This window comes from Pan paniscus, chromosome 9 (assembly GCF_029289425.2).
Source record: "Pan paniscus chromosome 9, NHGRI_mPanPan1-v2.0_pri, whole genome shotgun sequence".
In the NCBI taxonomy this organism is placed as follows: Eukaryota; Metazoa; Chordata; class Mammalia; order Primates; family Hominidae; genus Pan; species Pan paniscus.
In genome coordinates this window covers 64,012,467-64,031,850 of record NC_073258.2, presented here as the reverse complement: position 1 = coordinate 64,031,850, position 19,384 = coordinate 64,012,467, and the positions used below count along the sequence as shown (strand labels likewise).

At 51.2% G+C, this 19,384-nt stretch overlaps 3 protein-coding genes across 4 annotated transcripts; 2 read left to right on the top strand and 1 right to left on the bottom strand.

Annotated features, from left to right (window-relative positions):
- Nucleotides 1-22: 22 nt before the first annotated feature.
- Nucleotides 23-14,620, top strand: NXF1 (nuclear RNA export factor 1). Of its 2 annotated transcripts, none has more exons than XM_003828500.6 (21): nucleotides 23-1,454; nucleotides 2,805-2,991; nucleotides 3,211-3,364; nucleotides 4,525-4,608; nucleotides 4,739-4,843; nucleotides 4,966-5,046; nucleotides 5,156-5,225; nucleotides 5,370-5,458; nucleotides 5,587-5,694; nucleotides 6,303-6,412; nucleotides 8,219-8,255; nucleotides 9,405-9,473; nucleotides 9,553-9,608; nucleotides 10,221-10,328; nucleotides 10,444-10,502; nucleotides 10,610-10,725; nucleotides 10,848-10,890; nucleotides 11,784-11,856; nucleotides 12,351-12,533; nucleotides 14,085-14,145; nucleotides 14,272-14,620. In XM_003828500.6, the coding sequence occupies exons 1-21, from the start codon at nucleotides 1,427-1,429 to the stop codon at nucleotides 14,308-14,310; spliced, it is 1,860 nt and encodes a 619-aa protein (XP_003828548.1). In that variant the 5' UTR covers nucleotides 23-1,426; the 3' UTR covers nucleotides 14,311-14,620. The 2 variants fall into 2 exon arrangements, with proteins under 2 accessions (XP_003828548.1, XP_054950400.1); XM_055094425.2 differs by lacking the exon at nucleotides 23-1,454 and adding an exon at nucleotides 1,711-2,701.
- A 124-nt stretch (nucleotides 14,621-14,744) lies between these two features.
- TMEM223 (transmembrane protein 223) lies at nucleotides 14,745-16,418 on the top strand. The gene is made up of 2 exons (XM_003828506.4): nucleotides 14,745-15,066; nucleotides 15,832-16,418. Exons 1-2 carry the CDS (start codon nucleotides 14,745-14,747, stop codon nucleotides 16,122-16,124), a joined length of 615 nt encoding a protein of 204 aa, XP_003828554.1. The 3' UTR covers nucleotides 16,125-16,418.
- Nucleotides 16,419-16,499: 81 nt separating this feature from the next.
- TMEM179B (transmembrane protein 179B) lies at nucleotides 16,500-19,363 on the bottom strand. The gene is made up of 5 exons (XM_034932811.3): nucleotides 19,230-19,363; nucleotides 17,537-17,724; nucleotides 17,321-17,455; nucleotides 17,068-17,146; nucleotides 16,500-16,861 (listed from the first exon to the last, which is right to left on the bottom strand). The coding sequence occupies exons 1-5, from the start codon at nucleotides 19,323-19,325 to the stop codon at nucleotides 16,700-16,702; spliced, it is 660 nt and encodes a 219-aa protein (XP_034788702.2). The 5' UTR covers nucleotides 19,326-19,363; the 3' UTR covers nucleotides 16,500-16,699.
- Between the last annotated feature and the right edge of the window lie 21 nt (nucleotides 19,364-19,384).

Sequence of the window (19,384 nt, the reverse complement as noted above, 5' to 3'; positions counted from 1 at the left end):
ATCACTGCTGACACAGGCTATTTTGGGCTCTGACACACAGCTGCCTCTAGGCAGGGGAGAACCAAGTGTTGCAACACTTCATTAGCGTGGAAACTTCCTTTCACACAGGGGAGCAGGATCCCAGAGGGGGTCCCTGATTGGGGGCAACTTCCAGGACTATCTCAAACAGTGTTTGGACCTGTTTCATCTGTATCCTCCAACTATTTGGCCGTAATTCTTCCTTGAGCTAAGCGAGGCAGAAGCTCTGCCTGCTTCCAGGAGTGGAAGGTGAAGAATTTGTTCCCAACTCCAGTTGAGGCTTTTGATTCCCTCCAAGCACTTCACCAAATCAAAGCCAGTCACAGAGAATGGAGACACCTGCCCAGAATACCCACCGTCCAGGGAGATTAGTGTGCTTTGTTCTTCCTGACCGAGACTCACAACCACATTCTGAGGTCACTCGAGTGCCCCTGTCTCATACATTCCAAAGGAAGTTGAAGCTATAGAGACAACAGTCAGGGGCTGGTGGTGGTGCTTTTGGGGGTCTAGGAGAGCCCAAGGCCCTGATATTTTAAAATGTCCTCCTCGGCATCTCCAGCAAGTTGCCACTGCTGGTGAGCTTCACTGTCTGCCCCGTTGACACGATGGGTTTCTAGTAGGGGACGCCATTGATGGAAGGTCTGTGAAGACAATGCTCGCCAAACCCCTGACAGATGTCTCATTTGACTCAGCAACTCAGGGCGGGGCGGGGTGGGGGATATTCATAAAACAGAAATTCATTTATTTCACAAATATATGTTGAGTTTTTACTATGTGCCAGGCATAGTACCTGCCGAGTCAAGCCCTCGAGGAAAAAAAGCCATTAATTAATCAACGTTCGAGCTCACATTCTAATTCTCAACTTCGTGATTTGTTAATCCATCTTATAGGCGAAGAAAGCGAGGTATAGACAAGGAGCCGAGCTGAAACACTGGCTAGATTCCGGTAGGGGTCTGAGCCATCACTCCCACCTGGAGGCGCGGTCTCCATTCCTCTGAAGCCCTTTGTGCGGCCCCCTTCCTCACTGAGTTCTGGGCTGCGGCGGCAGCACTCTGCTCTAGCACTAACTCTGAAGCTGCCAGGGCAGCGTCAGCGTACAGATGAAAAGGTGCGGGGACATGCTGGCTGCCAGCCGGGGTTCCGCAAGCTCAGGCCTTGGTTGGGGCGTGGAGGGCCAGGCCCCGCCCCTCGAACGACGGCCTTAAGTGTGCGCACGCGCAGGGGGCCGCGCTTTCTCCGGGCGGCGGCACCGCCCACAGCCTGGGACGTCAGCGGCGCGCGACGTGCTTTGCTGTATAAATGCGGTGGCGCCCGGCGTAGGGACACTTCGGTCCTGAGCGCTTGGGAGTTAGGTTGTTTGCCGGCGTAGCGGCCAGCGCCTGAGCCCGCCCTTGCTCTTCGCTGTGGCATGGCGGACGAGGGGAAGTCGTACAGCGGTAAGTGCTGGTCTTCGGGTCGGGAACCGGCTATCTGGGGCGCGGGTGGGCGGCGCCGGCCTAGGCCTCAGCCCCCGGGGCGTGAGGCCGCTAGGGGCCCGGCGTCCGAGGGGAGCGGCGCGCGGGGGGCCGGGCACTCGAGGTGGACACCCGAGTTGTTGACTCCTGGATTCCTGCTGGCATCCTGGTGTTGGGGGACCTGCGGCTCGGAGCGGATGGCTCGGGGGTAGGGTGACGGGATTCCTTTGAACTTTGTGGGTGGTTGATGCCTGTCAGTTTGGTTTGGCGGCCTGACTCTTCCTTTAATGTGAGTGAGTGCCCTGCTCGTGGGCTGCCCTGATGCCCTATTTTTTACTGCGTCCAGTCGGTCTTGAACTCTCAGGCCTGGGCTTTGGCTTAATATTCGAGACTTACACATCAACTGGATATTCTAGTCTGAACACTACACTGGGTGTTAGTTCTTTGTAGTAAGTTAGGAGTGCGTGGTGGAGGTTGAAACCGTGAATTTAAAACTCTCGTTTTCCATCCCCTTAATGTGGAATAACAACAGTATTTCTTAAGAGTGTGTGTGGGGAGGGGAAATGAGATCATTCCTATCAAGTGCCTGAAGCATAGTGGCCGGCACTGGAGAAAGTTCTCAGTGAATGTTAGCTGCGCTTTCTATGTTCTTTTTTCCTAGGGTCATTTGTTGAGATTCATTGTTTACAGCGTGCTGGGTATTAGGCAGACCTCTTTTGGGAGTTAGGGACCTTTTTTAAGACGCCAGTCCTACACAGCATGAATCAGAAGGTCATCTTCCTGGAGAGCATTCCAGGGTCCCTGGTTAAGCACCCTAGCCTGGCACTGCCACTAGAGCCTGAGTCTAGAATTTGTCTCCTGAGTTAAAGGACATTTGTGGCCATGGAAACGAAGAGCTCCTCACAAAACTTCAAAGTGGCAGTTTGAGAACAAGGAGAATTTTTAGAGGATCCTTAAACTGGTCATATTTGTAACTGGCGTCTGCACTGTATAGACAAAGTACTGAGTGGCAGATTTCAGGTGGCTTTCAGAGGTCTGATTTGTGTTCAGTTACACTTTTGGGTCTCACATTTCTACATCCTGCTTCTCTCTAATTCCAGTTTCTACTTCATTTTTCAAAAGCCCTACACAGTTTTCCAGTAACTTTTCCCTGATGCTGCCCTCCCACAGAGAGGGTTCTTTCCTGTGGATAGGCAGCGGAGTTTGCATGGAGATGGCCTCTGTCGTTAGTATATATCTCTTCCAATAGTTCAGAGTACTAGAAGCTATGATTGCCACACCAAACCGGACCAGTTACTTACTTCTAATTTGTGTTCCTGTTTCTAACTCTAGAACACGATGATGAACGCGTTAATTTCCCTCAAAGAAAGAAGAAAGGCCGGGGTCCCTTCCGGTGGAAATATGGTGAAGGAAACCGTAGGTCTGGAAGAGGCGGTTCTGGTATTCGGTCTTCCCGCCTTGAGGAAGATGATGGAGATGTGGCAATGAGTGATGCCCAGGATGGTCCCCGAGTACGATAGTGAGTGACCAGTTGGTCTGGTTTGAATTTAGTGGCTTATGAGATTATATGGCCCTTTTACTGTCCATGTCATTTCCTTTCCCACCTGTTAGAGTGAGAAATGCCAGGACTAGCTTAGTGATTAAACAATCTTAGTTGTAGTCCCACTAACAGTGCAGGAAGGCCTTTGAGAAGACTTTCCTAGCATTTGTGGTCATTTTATTCTCTGCTTACCCACAGCAACCCCTATACCACCCGACCTAACCGTCGGGGTGATACTTGGCATGATCGAGATCGCATTCATGTTACTGTGCGGAGAGACAGAGCTCCTCCAGAGAGAGGAGGGGCTGGCACCAGCCAGGATGGGACCTCAAAGAACTGGTTCAAGATTACAGTGAGTACTTTGAGAAAGTAGATGGTACAGTAGAGATAGGAGGCCACGCTGAGAGTGGAGATGTTTAATTTTATTCCACAAAAATTATTTATTTATTTATTTTTAAATGCAGTCTTGCTCTGTCACCCAGGCTGGAGTACAGTGGCGTGATCTCGGCTCACTGCAGCCTCCGCCTCCCGGATTCAAGCTATTCTTCTGCCTCAGTCTCCCGAGTAGCTGGGACTACAGACACCCACCACCACGCCCGGCTAATTTTTGTATTTTTAGTAGAGACGGGGTTTCACTATATTGGCCAGGCTGGTCTCGAACTCCTGACCTCATGATCTGCCCGCCTTGGCCCCCCAAAGTGCTGGGATTATAGGCATGAGCCACCGCACCCAGCCCAAAAATTATTCTTGTCATCTGATTACTCCACACTCAAGTATCTATCTTTTCTCCTAGGAATCAGTATCTTCCAACACCTTAGAGCAGGTTCAGAGAAGGGGTGGAAGAGAAATATGAAAATTTTGGTTGGGGGAGGGAGTAATTCCTCTGGATGTCTTCATTTGGCTCAGGCTGAGTGTGGGGCTTGGAGTCCCTGGAGTGCCCTGGAGTTCTCTGAGGGGCAGGCAAGGTGTAAATAATATCTTGGAACTTTTAGAATAAATAAAATTGATTTTTTTTTTGAGAGATTGTAAGTGTAAATGGGCTGGGTACAGTGGCTCATGCCTGTAATCCCAGCACTTTGAGAGGCCGAGGTGGAGGATCACTTGAGGCTGGGAGTTCAAGACCAGTCTGGGAAATACAGCAAGACCCCTTCTCTACAGAAAATTTTAAAATTAGCCGGGCATGGTAGTACATGCCTGTAGTCCTAGCTACTCCAGAAAGCTGAGACAGGAGGATCACCTGAGCCTAGGAAATGAAGGCTGCAGTGAGCTATGATCGCACCACTGCACTCCAGCCTGAGTGACAGTGAGGCCCTGTTACTAAGAAAAAATAGTAAGTGTAAGTAGACAGAAAGGAGTTAAAGAATCTATGTGTATCTCAAGTAGAAAACCTAGTACTGGTCCTTTCTTTAGATAGTCTTTAAAAGTTTGGTAGAAGGTATAAAAGGCATTGTATTGGGTCTGCTATTCAGCCTTACTTATCATTCCCTTCTTTTCTCTTTCTCTCATTTCTAGATTCCTTATGGCAGAAAGTATGACAAGGCATGGCTCCTGAGCATGATTCAGAGCAAGTGCAGTGTGCCCTTCACCCCTATTGAGGTAAGACAAGGCCTGAGTGGCTGGCTGGCCAGGCACCAGGGATGGTGAAGGGGCAAGCTGGACTCCCAGCGTAATGCCCCTCCCCAAGGGCTCTGGACTCCCAGTGTAATGCTCCTGTTTCCTCTTGTAGTTTCACTATGAGAATACACGGGCCCAGTTCTTCGTTGAAGACGCCAGTACTGCCTCTGCATTGAAGGCTGTCAACTATAAGATTTTGGATCGGGAGAACCGAAGGGTGTGTTTAAAGGGCCTGGCTTGGCTGGAGGTGGAGGTTGGTGCTCAGAGCAGGGACTGGGTCTTGTTCTTGCGGCTTAGGCTTCCCTAGAGTTTTCTGTGCCCTCTGTGTCTTCCCTCCAGATATCTATCATCATCAACTCTTCTGCTCCACCCCACACTATACTGAATGAACTGAAGCCAGAACAAGTAGAACAGCTAAAGGTGAGGCAGGCTCAAATTAGATGTTTCCAACCCAGTCTTACTACTTCTCACACCCCCACCCCCCACACACAAACCCAGTGACCACTAAACCCTTCTTTTTCCTCTGTAGCTGATCATGAGCAAACGATACGATGGCTCCCAACAAGCCCTTGACCTCAAAGGCCTCCGTTCAGACCCAGGTATGGTTGACAGCAGTAGTTCTCAGATAGGTGGTGATAAGGTGGGATCTGTCAGGGAGGGAAAGTTTGAGGATGTTTTACTGCTAATGCTGGCATGGGCAAACCCTCTCAGTCTTCCCTTTCCTTCCCTTCTGCTTCCTGAAGATTTGGTGGCCCAGAACATTGATGTTGTCCTGAATCGCAGAAGCTGTATGGCAGCTACCCTGAGGATCATTGAAGAGAACATCCCTGAGGTAAGGCCTTTGGCCCAGTATTAGGCATGAGGAAGCAGGGTGTTGTTAGATAGGAAGTGGCTGGGGGGCAGATTCGTCTCTGATCCACTTGCTGGTGGTGCCTCCTCTAAACTCTTCTCTCCTCACAGCTATTGTCCTTGAACTTGAGCAACAACAGGCTATACAGGCTGGATGACATGTCTAGCATTGTTCAGAAGGCACCCAACCTGAAGATCCTAAACCTTTCTGGAAATGAAGTGAGAATTGATAGCTTGGCTATATTTTTGAAGGGGTGGGTAGAGGGTGTAGAGAGTTTGTCCAGTGATGGCAAGAGGCAAGAGAGAGAACTCAGGCCAGATGTGCTGGTTTGCAACTCTAATCCTAACACTTTGGGAGGCCAAGGCAGGAGGATCACTTAAGGCTAGGAGTTTGCACGCCTCTAGTCCAAGCTGCCCCAGGGGGCTGAGGTGGGAGGATTGCTTGAGCTCAGGAGTTCAAGGCTGCAGTGAGTTATGATTGTGCCGTTGCATTCTAGCCTGAGCAACCTGTCTCAAAAAAATTTTTTTAATTTAAAAAATAAATTAGTCGAGCATGATGTCACATGCCTGTAGTCCTAGCTACCCAGGAGTCTGAGGTGGGAGGATCTCTTGAGTCCAGGAGTTTGAGGCTGCAGTGAACTATGATCATGCCACGGCACTGAACTTGGGTGACAGAGTGAGACCCTGTCCCAAAAAAAAAAAAAAAAAGAAAAAATTTTAAAAGATTAGAAAAGATTTCAGAGCTAAGCGTAGGGACTGGGGGTATGGGGAGCCAGCTGGCTGTCTTCACCAGGGTCTCCTCCCTTTGTTCCTTCCACCCTTTGCAGTTGAAGTCTGAGCGGGAATTGGACAAGATAAAGGGGCTGAAGCTAGAAGAGCTCTGGCTCGATGGAAACTCCCTGTGTGACACCTTCCGAGACCAGTCCACCTACATCAGGTCAGTTGTAGCCTGTGTCTCCCCTCCTGGGGACCTTCACCCCCTGGGAGGCTGAGCTAATGCATCCTGACCAGGGCCCGTCTGCGGAGATGTGCAGCCCTGAGCTGGAACCACCTGTCCTTTGAGAGGATCGCGTGCTCCCCACTTTGGTCTGTCTGTGTCTTCCAGCTTTGTCCTGAGATGTTCTCTCTTCTCTTCTGACTTGACTATCTATTTGCTGGGTCTGTGGCCTTTCTCTTTCTTCCTGAACACAACCTTTTCTAGAATCTCCCTACCCTGTTGTTCCAGGAAAGGCATCTCCCCTTTCTACTCTAACCAGAGGGTATCTTGTACATACCCTATAGATGGGGTTGCCTTGTGCCAAGAGCCTGGTGTCCATGGGTTGAGGAAGCCCTCCCTTCCTGGGACTTCCTACTGAGATGGGCCTTCCCTCCTTTGTACTGTGATGGCCCCTCTTGCCCTTGCGCCAAGAGGGACCCTTTTCTCAGGATCCACTTGCCCAGGGCTGTTGCTGTCCATGCTGAGGTTGAGGCCTCCTAGGGGCTGGTGGCATGCAATCTGTCTCTCTTGCCCAGTGCTATGAGCTGGGCTCTCCCTGAAGAAGAAACCTGGGTTCCCCAAGATGTGACCAGAGCTGGGGCCCCGCCAGCAGGCGAGGGAATCCCAAGGCAGGTGCTGGGCGTGGAGGCCACGGGGGCATAGGCTACCAAGGAGACAGAGAACTGACCCCCTCGGGGGCGCTGCTTCTCCCTCACTCACACACTGCACGTCACCCTGTTTGGCCCCGGTGGATGGCTGGTTAGCCAGAGACGGGTAAGATTCCTCAGGGAAGGAACAACCTAAGACAGGCACAGTCGCAGAGGGGCCATCAGGAGAGAACTTGGGGGCAACAGAGGTGGGGCATGGACCCTCACCCCCACAATCCTACAGGGGCCTGAACCCTCACACCTTCTGAGGGAGGTCTCCTGCCCCCATGGCTGCTTTGCTTCCCACGCCCAGTTCAGATCGGGACCCAGGTAGCAGACAGAGACCTGGCCAACAGCAAGTGCCCACTCACCACAGCAAGGATTTGTTTCTCATTTCTACCTTGGACCACAGGGATGGGGCAGCTGAAAGAAAGGGCTGTGTTAGGGTGTCTTTCTCCCTTTTCTCCCTCATTTTTCTAGATGCTTTTTTGCCTTGTAGTTCTTTCTCTTTTTCTTTGCTTTCTCTTTCCTTTTTCTTTCTGTCTCCTATACCTCCCCATCTCTCCCTTGCCCCTGCCCCATCTTGCCTTTTTCTCTTTTTCCTCCTTTTCCTTTCCTTTCTTATTCCTTTGCCTCTCCTCTTCCTGAGCCCCACCTGCTCATCTCCCTGCCCCAACATCCTGTGCCATCCCTGTGGTGTGTTTGGGTCTTGGCCAAAGCCAGACCTGGCAGAACCGATGGATACCTGGTGAGGCAGCGGAGCCCCTGGGCTCCCACCCCATTCCCTCCTCCCGGGGCTGCACAGGTGAGTAGGTGGAAGGTAAGGGGGGCAGGGAGGGGAAAGAGGTCCTGGGCTTAAAGCCTGGGCTTGGAGTACTGCTCCTTGACACTCAGGGTCAGGCAGAGAGAAAAGAGACAGCCTTCAAGGCAGTCCATGTCTGGGTGCCCCGGGTCAGGTGGGGAGTGGGGGCCATTTTTCCCTGAGCACAGGCTGGGAGGGAGTGGAGGGATGAGCAGGATGGGATGGGCTGTCCCTCGGGTTTGGTATATTTGCTCCTAGAGCAGCCCAGGAGGCACGGTGGCTCTGAAGCATGACTCACTTCTGTCCCGTTCTTGACAGCGCCATTCGCGAACGATTTCCCAAGTTACTACGCCTGGTAAGTCCATAATTTTTTCATTCTAACAAGCACAGCATCTCTCACTCACAAGGATTCCTGGATAGGTTTCTTTTTCTTTTTCTTTTTCTTTTTTTTATTTGAGACGGAGTTTCACTCTTGTCGCCCAGGCTGGAGTGCAACAGCATGATTTCAGCTCACCGCAACCTCTGCCTCCCAGGTTCAAGCGATTCTCCTGCCTCAGCCTCCTGAGCCCAAGTAGCTGGGATTACAGGCATGTGCTACCACACCTGGCTAATTTTTGTATTTTTAGTAGAGACAGGGTTTCACCATGTTGGCCAGGCTGGCCTCGAATTGCTGACCTCAGGTGATCCACCCACCTCGGCCTCCCAAAGTGCTGGGATTACAGACGTGAGCCACTCGCACCAGGCCCTTTTTTTTTTTTTTTTTTTTTTGGATGGAGTCTTGCTCTGTTACCCAGAGTGCAGTGGTGCAATCTTGACTCACTGCAACGTCTGCCTTCTGGGTTCAAGTGATTCTCCTGCCTCAGCCTCCGTAGCTGGGATTACAGGCATGTGCCACAATGCCCGGCTAATTTCTTTGGTATTTTTAGTAGAGATGGGGGTTTCATCTTGTTGGCCAGGATGGTCTTGAACTCCTGACCTCAACTAATCCATCCACCTTGGCCTCCCAGTGTGCTGGGATTACAGGTGTGAGCCACTGCGCCCAGCCTGGATCCCTGGATACTTTTCATGCTGCTTTTACACTTGACTTCTGACCCTTCTCTCTTAGTTCTTCAGTCTACTTATGCACCCAGCCTTTTTCTCTCTGGTTGAAACTGTCAACTTTCTTTTTTGTTTGTTTTGTTTTTTGAGACAGGGTCTGGCTCTGTCATCCAGGCTGGAGTGCAGTGGCGCAATCGTAGCTTACTGCAACCTTCGCCTGCCAGGCTCAAGTGATCCTCCCACTTCAGCCTCCCAAGTAGCTAGGACTGCAGGCACGCACCACCATGCCCAGCTAATTTTTGTATTTTTTTTGGTAGAGATGGGTTTTGCCACGTTGTCCAGCCAGGCTGGTCTCAAACTCCTGAGCTCAAGCCATCTGCCTGCCTCGGCCTCCCAAAGTTCTGGGATCACAGGTGTGAGCCACTGGGCCCAGTCTACACTGTCAACTTTTACTTCCTTTCCACAGGATGGCCATGAGCTACCCCCACCAATTGCCTTTGATGTTGAAGCCCCCACGACGTTACCGCCCTGCAAGGTAGGAAGCATGGACAGAGTAAGAACTTGTGTGTGGAGAGAATACTGCTTCCATGTTCCTAATACCTGTTTGATTTCAGGGAAGCTATTTTGGAACAGAAAACTTGAAGAGTCTGGTCTTGCACTTCCTGCAACAGTAAGTATCCCAGGGTCCCCCCTCCCCACCCCGAGGTTGAGGGGGAATGGTGGGCAGACCCAGGCACACATCAATCTTTTTGTTTTGTTTTTTTTTTTGTTTTGTTTTGTTTTGGACAGTGTCTCACTGTGTCACCCAGGCTGGAGTGCAATGGTGTGATCTTGGCTCACTGCAACCTCTGCCTCCCAGGGTTCAAGTGATTCTCCTGCCTCAGCCTCCCCAGTAGCTGGGACTACAGGTGTGTGCCACTGCACCTGGCTAATTTTTGTATTTTTCGTACAGATGGGATTTCACTATGTTGGCCAGGCTGGTCTCCAACTCCTGACCTCATGATCCACCTGCCTCTTCCTCCCAAAGTGTTGGGATTAGAGGCGTGAGCCACCGCACCTAGCCATTTTTTTTGTATTTTTAGTAGAGACAGGGTTTCGCCATGTTGCCCAGGCTGGTCTTGAACTCCTGGGCTCAAGCTATTCACCCACCTCAGCCTCCCAAAGTGCTGGGATTACAGGCATGAGCTTCCATGCCCGGCCACAACTCACTCTTGGGAGCTACTGGGTCCTTGTATGGCTGTAGACCACAGAGCCCATACTTTCTCTTTTGTTTTTCCCATAGGTACTATGCAATTTACGACTCTGGAGACCGGCAAGGGCTCCTGGATGCCTACCATGATGGGGCCTGCTGTTCCCTGAGCATTCCTTTCATTCCTCAGAACCCTGCCCGGTTAGTATCACATTCCCAGAATCTGCCCGGGACCACTGGGTTTCCCAGCAGATACAGGGCACACCTGCTGGCAGCACTGCTCTGAACACCACGTCCATTCCTTTTACTCCCCCAGAAGCAGCTTAGCCGAGTATTTCAAGGATAGCAGAAATGTGAAGAAGCTTAAAGACCCTAGTAAGTGTGTGATACGAACAAAATATGGGAAAAGGGCATGGGAAGGAATCAGTCATAGAACTCAGGAGTGTGTGGCAGCACCACTGAGCTTTCTCCTCTACCCACAGCCTTGCGGTTCCGGCTGCTGAAGCACACGCGTCTCAACGTTGTTGCCTTCCTCAATGAGTTGCCCAAAACCCAGCACGACGTCAATTCCTTCGTGGTAGACATAAGCGCCCAGACAGTAAGCTCCTGCTTGCGCCTGACAGAAGCCTAGAATTGGGGTGGGGGTGGCATTTAATAGGCAAGGGGGGGCACTCAGGCTCTGAGAAGTGTACATTGTACCTGATGCTGCTTCTCTTTCAGAGCACATTGCTGTGTTTTTCTGTCAATGGAGTCTTCAAGGAAGGTAAGAATCTTTAGAGTCCTGAGTTTGTAGCGTGTTCCCACCCCCAGCTGGAATTTTCCTCAGCACTCTTAGCTTCCCAGCTACTTTCTCTCCCATTTTCTTTTTGAGCTCCTTCTCCCATTCTGCCCCCAAGCCGTCTTGGCTTGGCCTACCTCTCCACCTCTCCTGTCTGGATGTGGGAAAAGCCTGGGGATTAGGAGGACTTTGGAGTCAGGCAGTTCTTAGTTTCCATCCTAGTTTTGGTTGTGCGGGGCTGTGGACAAGTAACATTACCTCTAAGACAGATTCTTTATTTGTAAGATGGGGTTAGTAATAGCCGTCTCATAGTGGTGCTGTAGGAAGTAAACTGAAGTGACTTACAAAGTGCTTGGCCTGGGGCCTGGCATACAGATGCTATCAGTGGATTAGTAGTTATTACTTTTTTTTGAGATGGAGTCACACTCTGTCACCAGGCTGGAGTGCAGTGGCGCAATCTTGGCTCACTGCAACCTCCGTCTCCTGGGTTCAAGTGGTTCTCCTGCTTCAGCCTCCCGAGTAGCTGGGACTACAGGTGCGCACTACCACGCCCAGCTAATTTTTGTATTTTTAGTAGAGAAGGGGTTTCGCCATGTTGGACAGGATGGTCTCGATCTCTTGACCTCGTGATCTGCCCACCTCAGCCTCCCAAAGTGCTGGGATTATATGCATGAGACACTGTGCCCGGCCGTAGTTATTACTATTGTCCTTTCTGACCTGACCCTTCACCCCACCTGTGCTTCCCTTATACCTTTATATACTTAATCATTCCTCTCTGACTTGCTAGGATTCTTTGTATCAAAGAAGACCATGATTCAAGAATCTGTTTGTAAACATAAAGCACTAGTGACCCTAAGGTGTTGTTGTTCTTATTGCAGTGGACGGAAAGTCCCGGGATTCTTTGCGAGCCTTCACCCGGACATTCATTGCTGTTCCTGCTAGCAATTCAGGGTAAGTATTCTGCTTTTCGCATTGGATACCAGTCCTAATCCATGGCCAACAGTGTGGTAATTGGAGGGTAGAGTCAGTCTTTGGGGTGATTTCAGAAAGGCAACAGGAAATCAGAGAAAGCTCACATAGTAGTTAAGAGCCAGTTAATAGCTTGGCTCTGGAATTGTACCGTCTGGGTTTTCATCCTGGCTCCACCACTTCTAGCAAGTAGGCTGCTGCCTCATCTGAAAATTCATATAACAATATTCATTTCCTAAGTTTGTTGTGAGGATGAATTAAAAGAGCTAAAGTCCATGCGTTGGGAGAACCCTAGTGTGTTTAGTAGATAATCCTTCCAAACATTGATTCCATGGGAGGGGATAAATGATAAAAGGTAACAATAGCTAAGAGTGGGAGGGAGACCTTGTGGATATTGAAAGAATCAGAGAATAGGAATGATGTTGGGAGGATGATGTTATCTCTGTCTAGCTTTTTAAGTGCTCTTTGTCCTCAAGGCTATGTATTGTAAACGACGAGCTATTTGTGCGGAATGCCAGTTCTGAAGAGATCCAAAGAGCCTTCGCTATGCCTGCACCCACGCCTTCCTCCAGCCCGGTGCCCACCCTCTCTCCAGAGCAGCAGGAAATGTTGCAAGCATTCTCTACCCAGTCTGGCATGAACCTCGAGTGGTCCCAGAAGTGAGTGCGGGGCATGTGTAGGACGGGGATGAACTGAAGTAGGGCTAGTAGTAAATAATGAGGGCTCCTGACAGTTTTTTTTTTTTTTTTTTTGGCGACAAGTTCTTGCGCTGTCATCCAGGCTGGAGTATAGTGGTGATCATAACTCACTGTAGCCTCTAATTCCTGGGCACAAGCTGTCCTCCCACCTCAGCCTCCAGAGTAGCTGGGCCTATAGGCATGTGCCACCTTATTTTATTTTATTTTTTTTTTTTGGAGGTGGAGTCTTGCTGTGTTGCCCAGGCTGGAGTGCAGTGGTGCGATCTTGGCTCATTGTAACCTCTGCCTCCCGGGTTCAAGCAATTCTCCAATCTCAGCCTCCCGAGTAGCTGGGATTACAGGCACACGCCACCATGCCTGGCTAATTTTTGTATTTTTTTTTTTTTTTTTTAGTAGAGACAGGGTTTCATCATGTTGGCCAGGCTGGTCTCGAACTCCTGACTTTGTGATCTGCCTACCTCGGCCTCCCAAAGTGCTGGGATTACAGGCGTGAGGCACTGCACCCAGCCAAATTTTTATTTGCTTGTTTGTTTTGAGACAGGGTCTCACTCTGATGCCCAGGCTGGAGTACAGTGGTGTGATCACAGTTCACTGCAGCCTCAACTGCTAGGGCTCAGGTGATTCTCCCACCTCAGCCACCTGAGTAGCTGGGACTACAGGCATAGGCCACAGCACCTGGCTAATTTTTTTGTATTTCTTTGCAGAGATGGGGTTTCACCATGTTGCCCACCTAGGCCTCCCAAAGTGCTGCGGTTATAGGTGTGAGTTACTGTGCCTGGGCTCCTGAAATTTTTAAAGGCAAAACTTTTGGCTGCTTAAAAAAACCTAATAGTTGGCTGGAAGAGGTGGCTCACACCTGTAATCCCAGCACTTTGGGAGGCTGAGGTGGCCAGATCACGAGGTCAAGAGATCAAGCCCATCCTGGACAACATGGTGAAATCTCGTCTCTACTAAAAATACAAAAATTAGCGGGGCTTGGCGTTCCACGCCTGTAGTCCCAACTACTCGGGAGGCTGAGGCAGGAGAATTGCTTGAACCTGGAAGGCGGAGGTTGCAGTGAGCCGAGATCACGCCACTGCACTCCAGCCTGGTGACAGAGCAAGACTCGGTCTCAAAAAAAAAAAAAAAAAGCAAACAGAAAAACACAAACCTGATAGTCTATAAAAAATTTGCCTGTGTATAAATTAACATAAAAAACTTTAAAGGTAAAATGGAAGTTCCTTTTCATATACTGTTCTGCAACTTAGTTTCTTTACTTAACACCATGAACATCTTTCCCTACCACTGTAAAAACTATCTTGGGCTTCTTGACAGCTATTTAATATTCCTTATCTTTGAGAAGCCATTGGTAGAACATCTGGACTTTTACTAATGTCTCATTTGTATAAATAGTGCAAGGATGTATAAGAATGTACATATCTGTTGGCAAACTTGCGTGCTTTTATGGAGTGGACTTTCAGCTGGCATTTACGAGTCAGAGTTCTTACAGAGCTGCCTGTTCTTCCACTCCAGGTGCCTTCAGGACAACAACTGGGACTATACCAGATCTGCCCAGGCCTTCACTCATCTCAAGGTAAGGTCTGGAAATACAGTGGCAAAAAGACTAGGATCTCTGGGCCTCCAGGAGGTCAGGTTAGCTGAGTGGGGTTGCTGAGTGGCGAGGGTAGGCCTACCTCTACTGACCTTCATTTTTCTCCAGGCCAAGGGCGAGATCCCAGAAGTGGCATTCATGAAGTGATCGTAGTCATGCCTCAGAAGCAGTCCCCCCTGTAAATAGTCCTTGGATATTACCGTCTGGTTGTCGTCTGTCATCTCCTCCTGTCTGGCCCGAGGCCGCCCCGTGACTGTGACCGAGGGAGGGAGGGCTGCCTGATCCCTCTCCTCGCCTGCCTTCTGGAAGACTTCAGAAGATTGAGCCTCACTGGTGCCAGGAAGCCAAAGCTTACTTTGTAGAACTGACACTAAACTACCCGAAGGACTTAGGTGCTTTGTGTACTTAACCCCAGGACCTCCTTACTTTTTAATATAAAGAGTGATGTTGTATTTCGTGTTCTGCGTGCTGGATTGGTTGTCTCCTCCCAGCCCTGAGCGAGGGGGGCGGGCCCTCTAGCGGGGGCGCCCAGGGAGGGCGGAAGGCGGCTCTGCGGCAGGAAGCCCCACCCCGGAAGTCGGATGGCCATGGCGGCGCCTTGGAGGCGATGGCCCACGGGGCTGCTAGCCGTGCTGCGGCCCCTGCTCACCTGCCGGCCCCTGCAAGGCGCGACGCTGCAACGGGATGTGCTGCTCTTTGAGCATGATCGGGGCCGCTTCTTCACCATCCTCGGGCTGTTCTGCGCGGGCCAGGGCGTCTTCTGGGCTTCCATGGCTGTGGCAGCCGTGTCCCGGCCCCCGGTTCCGGTGCAGCCTCTGGATGCGGAGGTCCCAAATCGTGGCCCCTTCGACCTGCGCTCCGCGCTCTGGCGCTACGGTCTGGCCGTCGGCTGCGGCGCCATCGGTAAGACGTGGGCTGGCTTCCCACTGTGACAACGTGGGGTGGCGGGACACGACCTTCCCTATACAGGCAGGGAGAGTCAGGGACTCCCTATCCGAGAGTGACGGGCGGGCTTTACCCCACAGAAATGTGAAACACTGGCCGGGCGCGGCGGCTCAAATGCTGGGAGGCCGGAGGCGGGCGGATCACTAGGTCAGGACATCCAGACCATCCTGGCTAACACCGTCAAACCCTGTCTCTACTAAAAATACAAAAAATTAGCTGGGCGTGGTGGCAAGCGCCTGTAGTCCCAGCTACTCGGGAGGCTGAGGCAGGAGAATCAATTGAACCTGGGAGGCGGAGGTTGCAGTGAGCCGAGATGACGCCACTGCACTCCAGCCTAAGCGGCCGAGCGAGACTCCCGTCTCAAAAAAAAAAATTGCGAAACAGTGATGTCTCCGAGCGCCGTGCCCTGTCATAGCCTAGGCTGAGGGCTGCCCTTCACTCTGCGACCTGGAGCAAGGTCCTTAAAGCTCTTCATCTTCCCATTAAAATGGAAACGGACATCTATTAAGGTTGTTGGGAGGAATAACAAGATTATTGGGTATAACAGGAGCTCAGTACTGCACTCCAGCCTGGCCGGCAGAGTGAGACTCAGTCTCAAAAAAAAAAAAGCGCTCAGTAAATACTACTTTCATCCCACAAATTTCTTATTCAGAGGGCACTGGAAAGGTCGGTACTTAGATGCCCAGTGAAAACCCCTCACCCCAATCTCTGCCCTTCCTGCAGGAGCCCTCGTACCCGGTGCTGGTCTTCTCTTCTCTCTCCGGTCTGTGCGCTCAGTGGTGCTTCGAGCTGGAGGGCAGCAGGTGACCCTCACCACTCATGCCCCCTTTGGCTTGGGGGCCCATTTCACAGTTCCTTTGAAGCAGGTATCTTGCATGGCCCACCGGGGTGAAGTCCCTGCCATGCTACCTCTGAAAGTCAAAGGCCGACGCTTCTATTTCCTCTTGGACAAAACTGGACACTTCCCTAACACAAAACTCTTTGACAATACTGTGGGTGCCTACCGGAGCTTGTGAAGAAATGACCTCAAGTCACTCACCTCTCCAAGAGGAGGACAAAAACTGAACCTTGGGGAGCCAGGTGTGTTGGTTCACACCTGTTGTAATCCCAGCACTTTGGGAGGGTGAGGCAGGAGCACTGCTCGAGCCCAGGCTGGGCAACATAGCAAGACCTTGTCTCTATTTACAAAAAAAAAACACAAAAAAACGCCAATCTTAGAATGGAGTAACAACCAGGGTCACACAAGGAGGTCAAGATTCATTAACAACAAATAAAGGAGCAGTCATCCCTAGGGCAGCTGCCTAACAGTACCTCTAAGTTTCAGTCCATGTCTGCTTAGCCTTCACTCCTTCCTCCTATCTAGTTGTACTTTAACATCAAAAACTCACTACTAAGATGAAGACAGTAATATAATATTTTGGTACAAAAACAGCTGTAGGAAGAGGTGGAGGGGGGCCTGTCATTATGTTTCCCCCCCTACCCCCCGCCGAAAGGAAAACTAAGACTCCCAACATAAACAGGGCCTTGTGGGGGGGGATTACAGGCACTTGGGCATGGAGTCTTCGGCTGCAGGAAGCACTCTGCTTATTCTTCAGGAATGGGAAAGGCGTGACCCAACGAGAGCATCTGTCTCAGAGCTCCACTCAGGGTCACCCCTCTCCAGAGGCCGGTATGGGGTGGCTTCAGACTTCCACTGCACGACCTGGAGCACCAAGACCACACACCACAATACCAAATTCACCCAAGAAGAGGTCTGTAGGAGACAGGGACAGGATTGTCAGGAGTGGGACCATTTCAAATCCAGTCCTTCCCACCCACACACCACTCTGAACTGCTGAATTTTAAGCTGACAACCCCTTCAGCTCCTCTCACTGGTAAGCCAAGCTCACAATACACTGGTGAGCACCCACACAGCTACAGATACTTCTGTCAATCTTTCCTCCTATCCTTGGGTCTCACTTCAGCATTGTGTAGGTTGGAGTAAAACTGCAGAGCAGTTCCAGGGGGTGTCCATGGAATTTTCTGGGCTTCAGAACAGCTGTGAGGTCAAAGAGACAGTTGTGAGAAAGCGTGATAGTTTATATCCGAGGCACACCTGTGCCCAGTGCCCTGTGAGTTGAGAGCAACTGATGGGGATAAAAGGAAATTATAGGACCCCGCTGCAGAGGGAAGGTAGTCAGCCCCAGCCAGGCTTCCCTCCCTCTCCCATTACCTAATTGTAGTGTTCAAGGAGATGATGGAGTTGCAGAGAGACCTGGTGCCAAATCGAAGGATACAGGCAGACACCAAGACCAGGAAGACGGCTATAGCTGAGATGGCCAGTGCAATGCGCAGCCCTATAGCACCTCTGAAAGGGAGAGAACAAGCCTTGTGGTGGAGGCGAGGCTCATCCTACCTCAGCCCCTGGCCCTCAGGGTTAGGCAGTCACCTGTGGGAGTCCTCGATGCAGCTGCTGTAGATCCAGAAGAGCAAAAGCAGGAGGCAGTAGAGGGCCAAGAGGCCAGAGGCCCCAGCTACAAAGTAGCACAGGGATGGTGCTGAGGGACGGGATAAGGCCAGGGAGGAGCCATTCAGGGTGGCCACACCATACAGGGGACATCTACCACTGAAGGAGCCCTGTGGAGAGAAGCTGCTGAGTCCTAGATTTCAGGTTAATGTCTCTAGATATAGTCTCTTGGTAGGGTGTTAGTGATAACCTAGGAATGGTCCTGCATTCCAGGAAGTTATTTGTGCACCGTCAATTCCTATTTCTGGGACAGGGATATTGATGGAGAGGGCCTGCTGGGGAATCACACCGGCAGTGGCCAGAAGGATCAGAAAATAGGCAATGAATATAGAATGCAATGAGCTTCAGAGAAGCCTCACAAGTTATGGTCTCTGTGCAGAAACCTTAGAGTAAACCCAGGCCTTGTATATCCTTCAACAAATAACTATCTGTGAGGTGCTTTTTTTTTTTTTTTTTGCTGGAGTGCAGTGGCGCTATCTCGGCTCACTGCACGCTCTGCCTCCTGGGTTCATGCCATTCTCCTGCCTCAGCCTCCTGAGTAGCTGGGACTACAGGCACCTGCCACCATGCCTGGCTAATTGTTTGTATTTTTAGTAGAGACAGGGTTTCACCGTGTTGGCCAGGATGGTCTTGATCTCCTGACCTCGTGATCCGCCTGCCACGGCCTCCCAAAGTGCTGGGATTACAGGCGTGAGCCACCAGGCCCGGCCAGTGTTTGTTTTTTTGGTTTTTTTTTTTTTTTTGCGATGGAGATTCGCTCGTCACCCAGGCTGGAGTGCAATGGCACGATCTCGGCTCACTGCAACCTCCGCCTCCCAGGTTCAAGCGATTCTCCTGCCTCAGCCTCCGAAGTAGCTGGGATTACAGGCATGAGCCACCACACCCGGCTAATTTTTGTATTTTTAGTAGAGACAGAGTTTTGCCATGTTGGCCAGGCTGGTCTCGAACTCCTGACCTCAAGTGATCCGCCTGCCTCAGCCTCCCAAAGTGCTGGGATTACAGGCGTGAGTCACCGCGCCCTGCGGATCTCTGAGGTTTTCTCATGGTGTAAAATAGGCACACTAGTGCCTACTTTATAGGCATTAAATGAACCCATGTTTATTAACCAGATTACCTGGCTGGGGTAAACGATGTAAATTATTGGCTTCTACCTTTACGTCAGCGTTTTCTCCATCTCTCATTTTGTCATTTAACACACTGCTACAATCATGTGGCAGCTTGATCATCTCCACTACACTATGCTTTATTTCTCGACAAAGCTCAGCACAAATGGCTTCTGATTTAACGGATGGACGCAGGTTCGGCACTGACTTCTGTTTCGGAACCACAGTAAGGCTGTGCAGCAGGAGCCACGAAACCCGACTCCACCTAGTGCTTTAAGACGCTACTGACCCGTCCCTTTGGCGAGGGGACAACATCGAAGTATGACCTGGCCAGGAGGAGCCACAAAGCGCGATTAGCCTCGCTGCATTTCAGGTACAGGCCGGCGCCAGCCGTGCCTCACCAAGTCCACCGGCTCCGAGCAGCAGCAAGCCCGGTCGGAAAGCGAAAGTGGCCTCGCCATGTCCAGACCGGCCAGCTCCCCCGCCTACCTGACCCCGCCCCGCAGCCGCACCTGGGTCCGAGTCATCGCCGCGGCCGCCACGGCCCCGCACAGGAAGGCGGCAGCAAAGAGCGCAAGCTCGACGCGCTGCAGCCAGGACAGCGCCATGGGGCCCTGACCACCAGGAAGCGCCGCCGCAGCAGCACCCCGCCCAAAGCCCACCTTAT

Coding starts and splice junctions, on each gene's coding strand:
- TMEM179B (XM_034932811.3), bottom strand. CDS start 19,325: ATGGCGCTGTCCTGGCTGCAGCGCGTCGAGCTTGCGCTCTTTGCTGCC. Junction 17,725..19,229: donor CGGCGATGACTCGGACCCAG/GTGCGGCTGCGG, acceptor TTCTCTCCACAG/GGCTCCTTCAGTGGTAGATG. Junction 17,456..17,536: donor TGCATCGAGGACTCCCACAG/GTGACTGCCTAA, acceptor TCTCCCTTTCAG/AGGTGCTATAGGGCTGCGCA.
- TMEM223 (XM_003828506.4), top strand. CDS start 14,745: ATGGCCATGGCGGCGCCTTGGAGGCGATGGCCCACGGGGCTGCTAGCC. Junction 15,067..15,831: donor CGTCGGCTGCGGCGCCATCG/GTAAGACGTGGG, acceptor CCCTTCCTGCAG/GAGCCCTCGTACCCGGTGCT.
- NXF1 (XM_055094425.2), top strand. CDS start 2,626: ATGCTGCCCTCCCACAGAGAGGGTTCTTTCCTGTGGATAGGCAGCGGA. Junction 2,992..3,210: donor GATGGTCCCCGAGTACGATA/GTGAGTGACCAG, acceptor GCTTACCCACAG/CAACCCCTATACCACCCGAC. Junction 4,844..4,965: donor TGGATCGGGAGAACCGAAGG/GTGTGTTTAAAG, acceptor TCTTCCCTCCAG/ATATCTATCATCATCAACTC.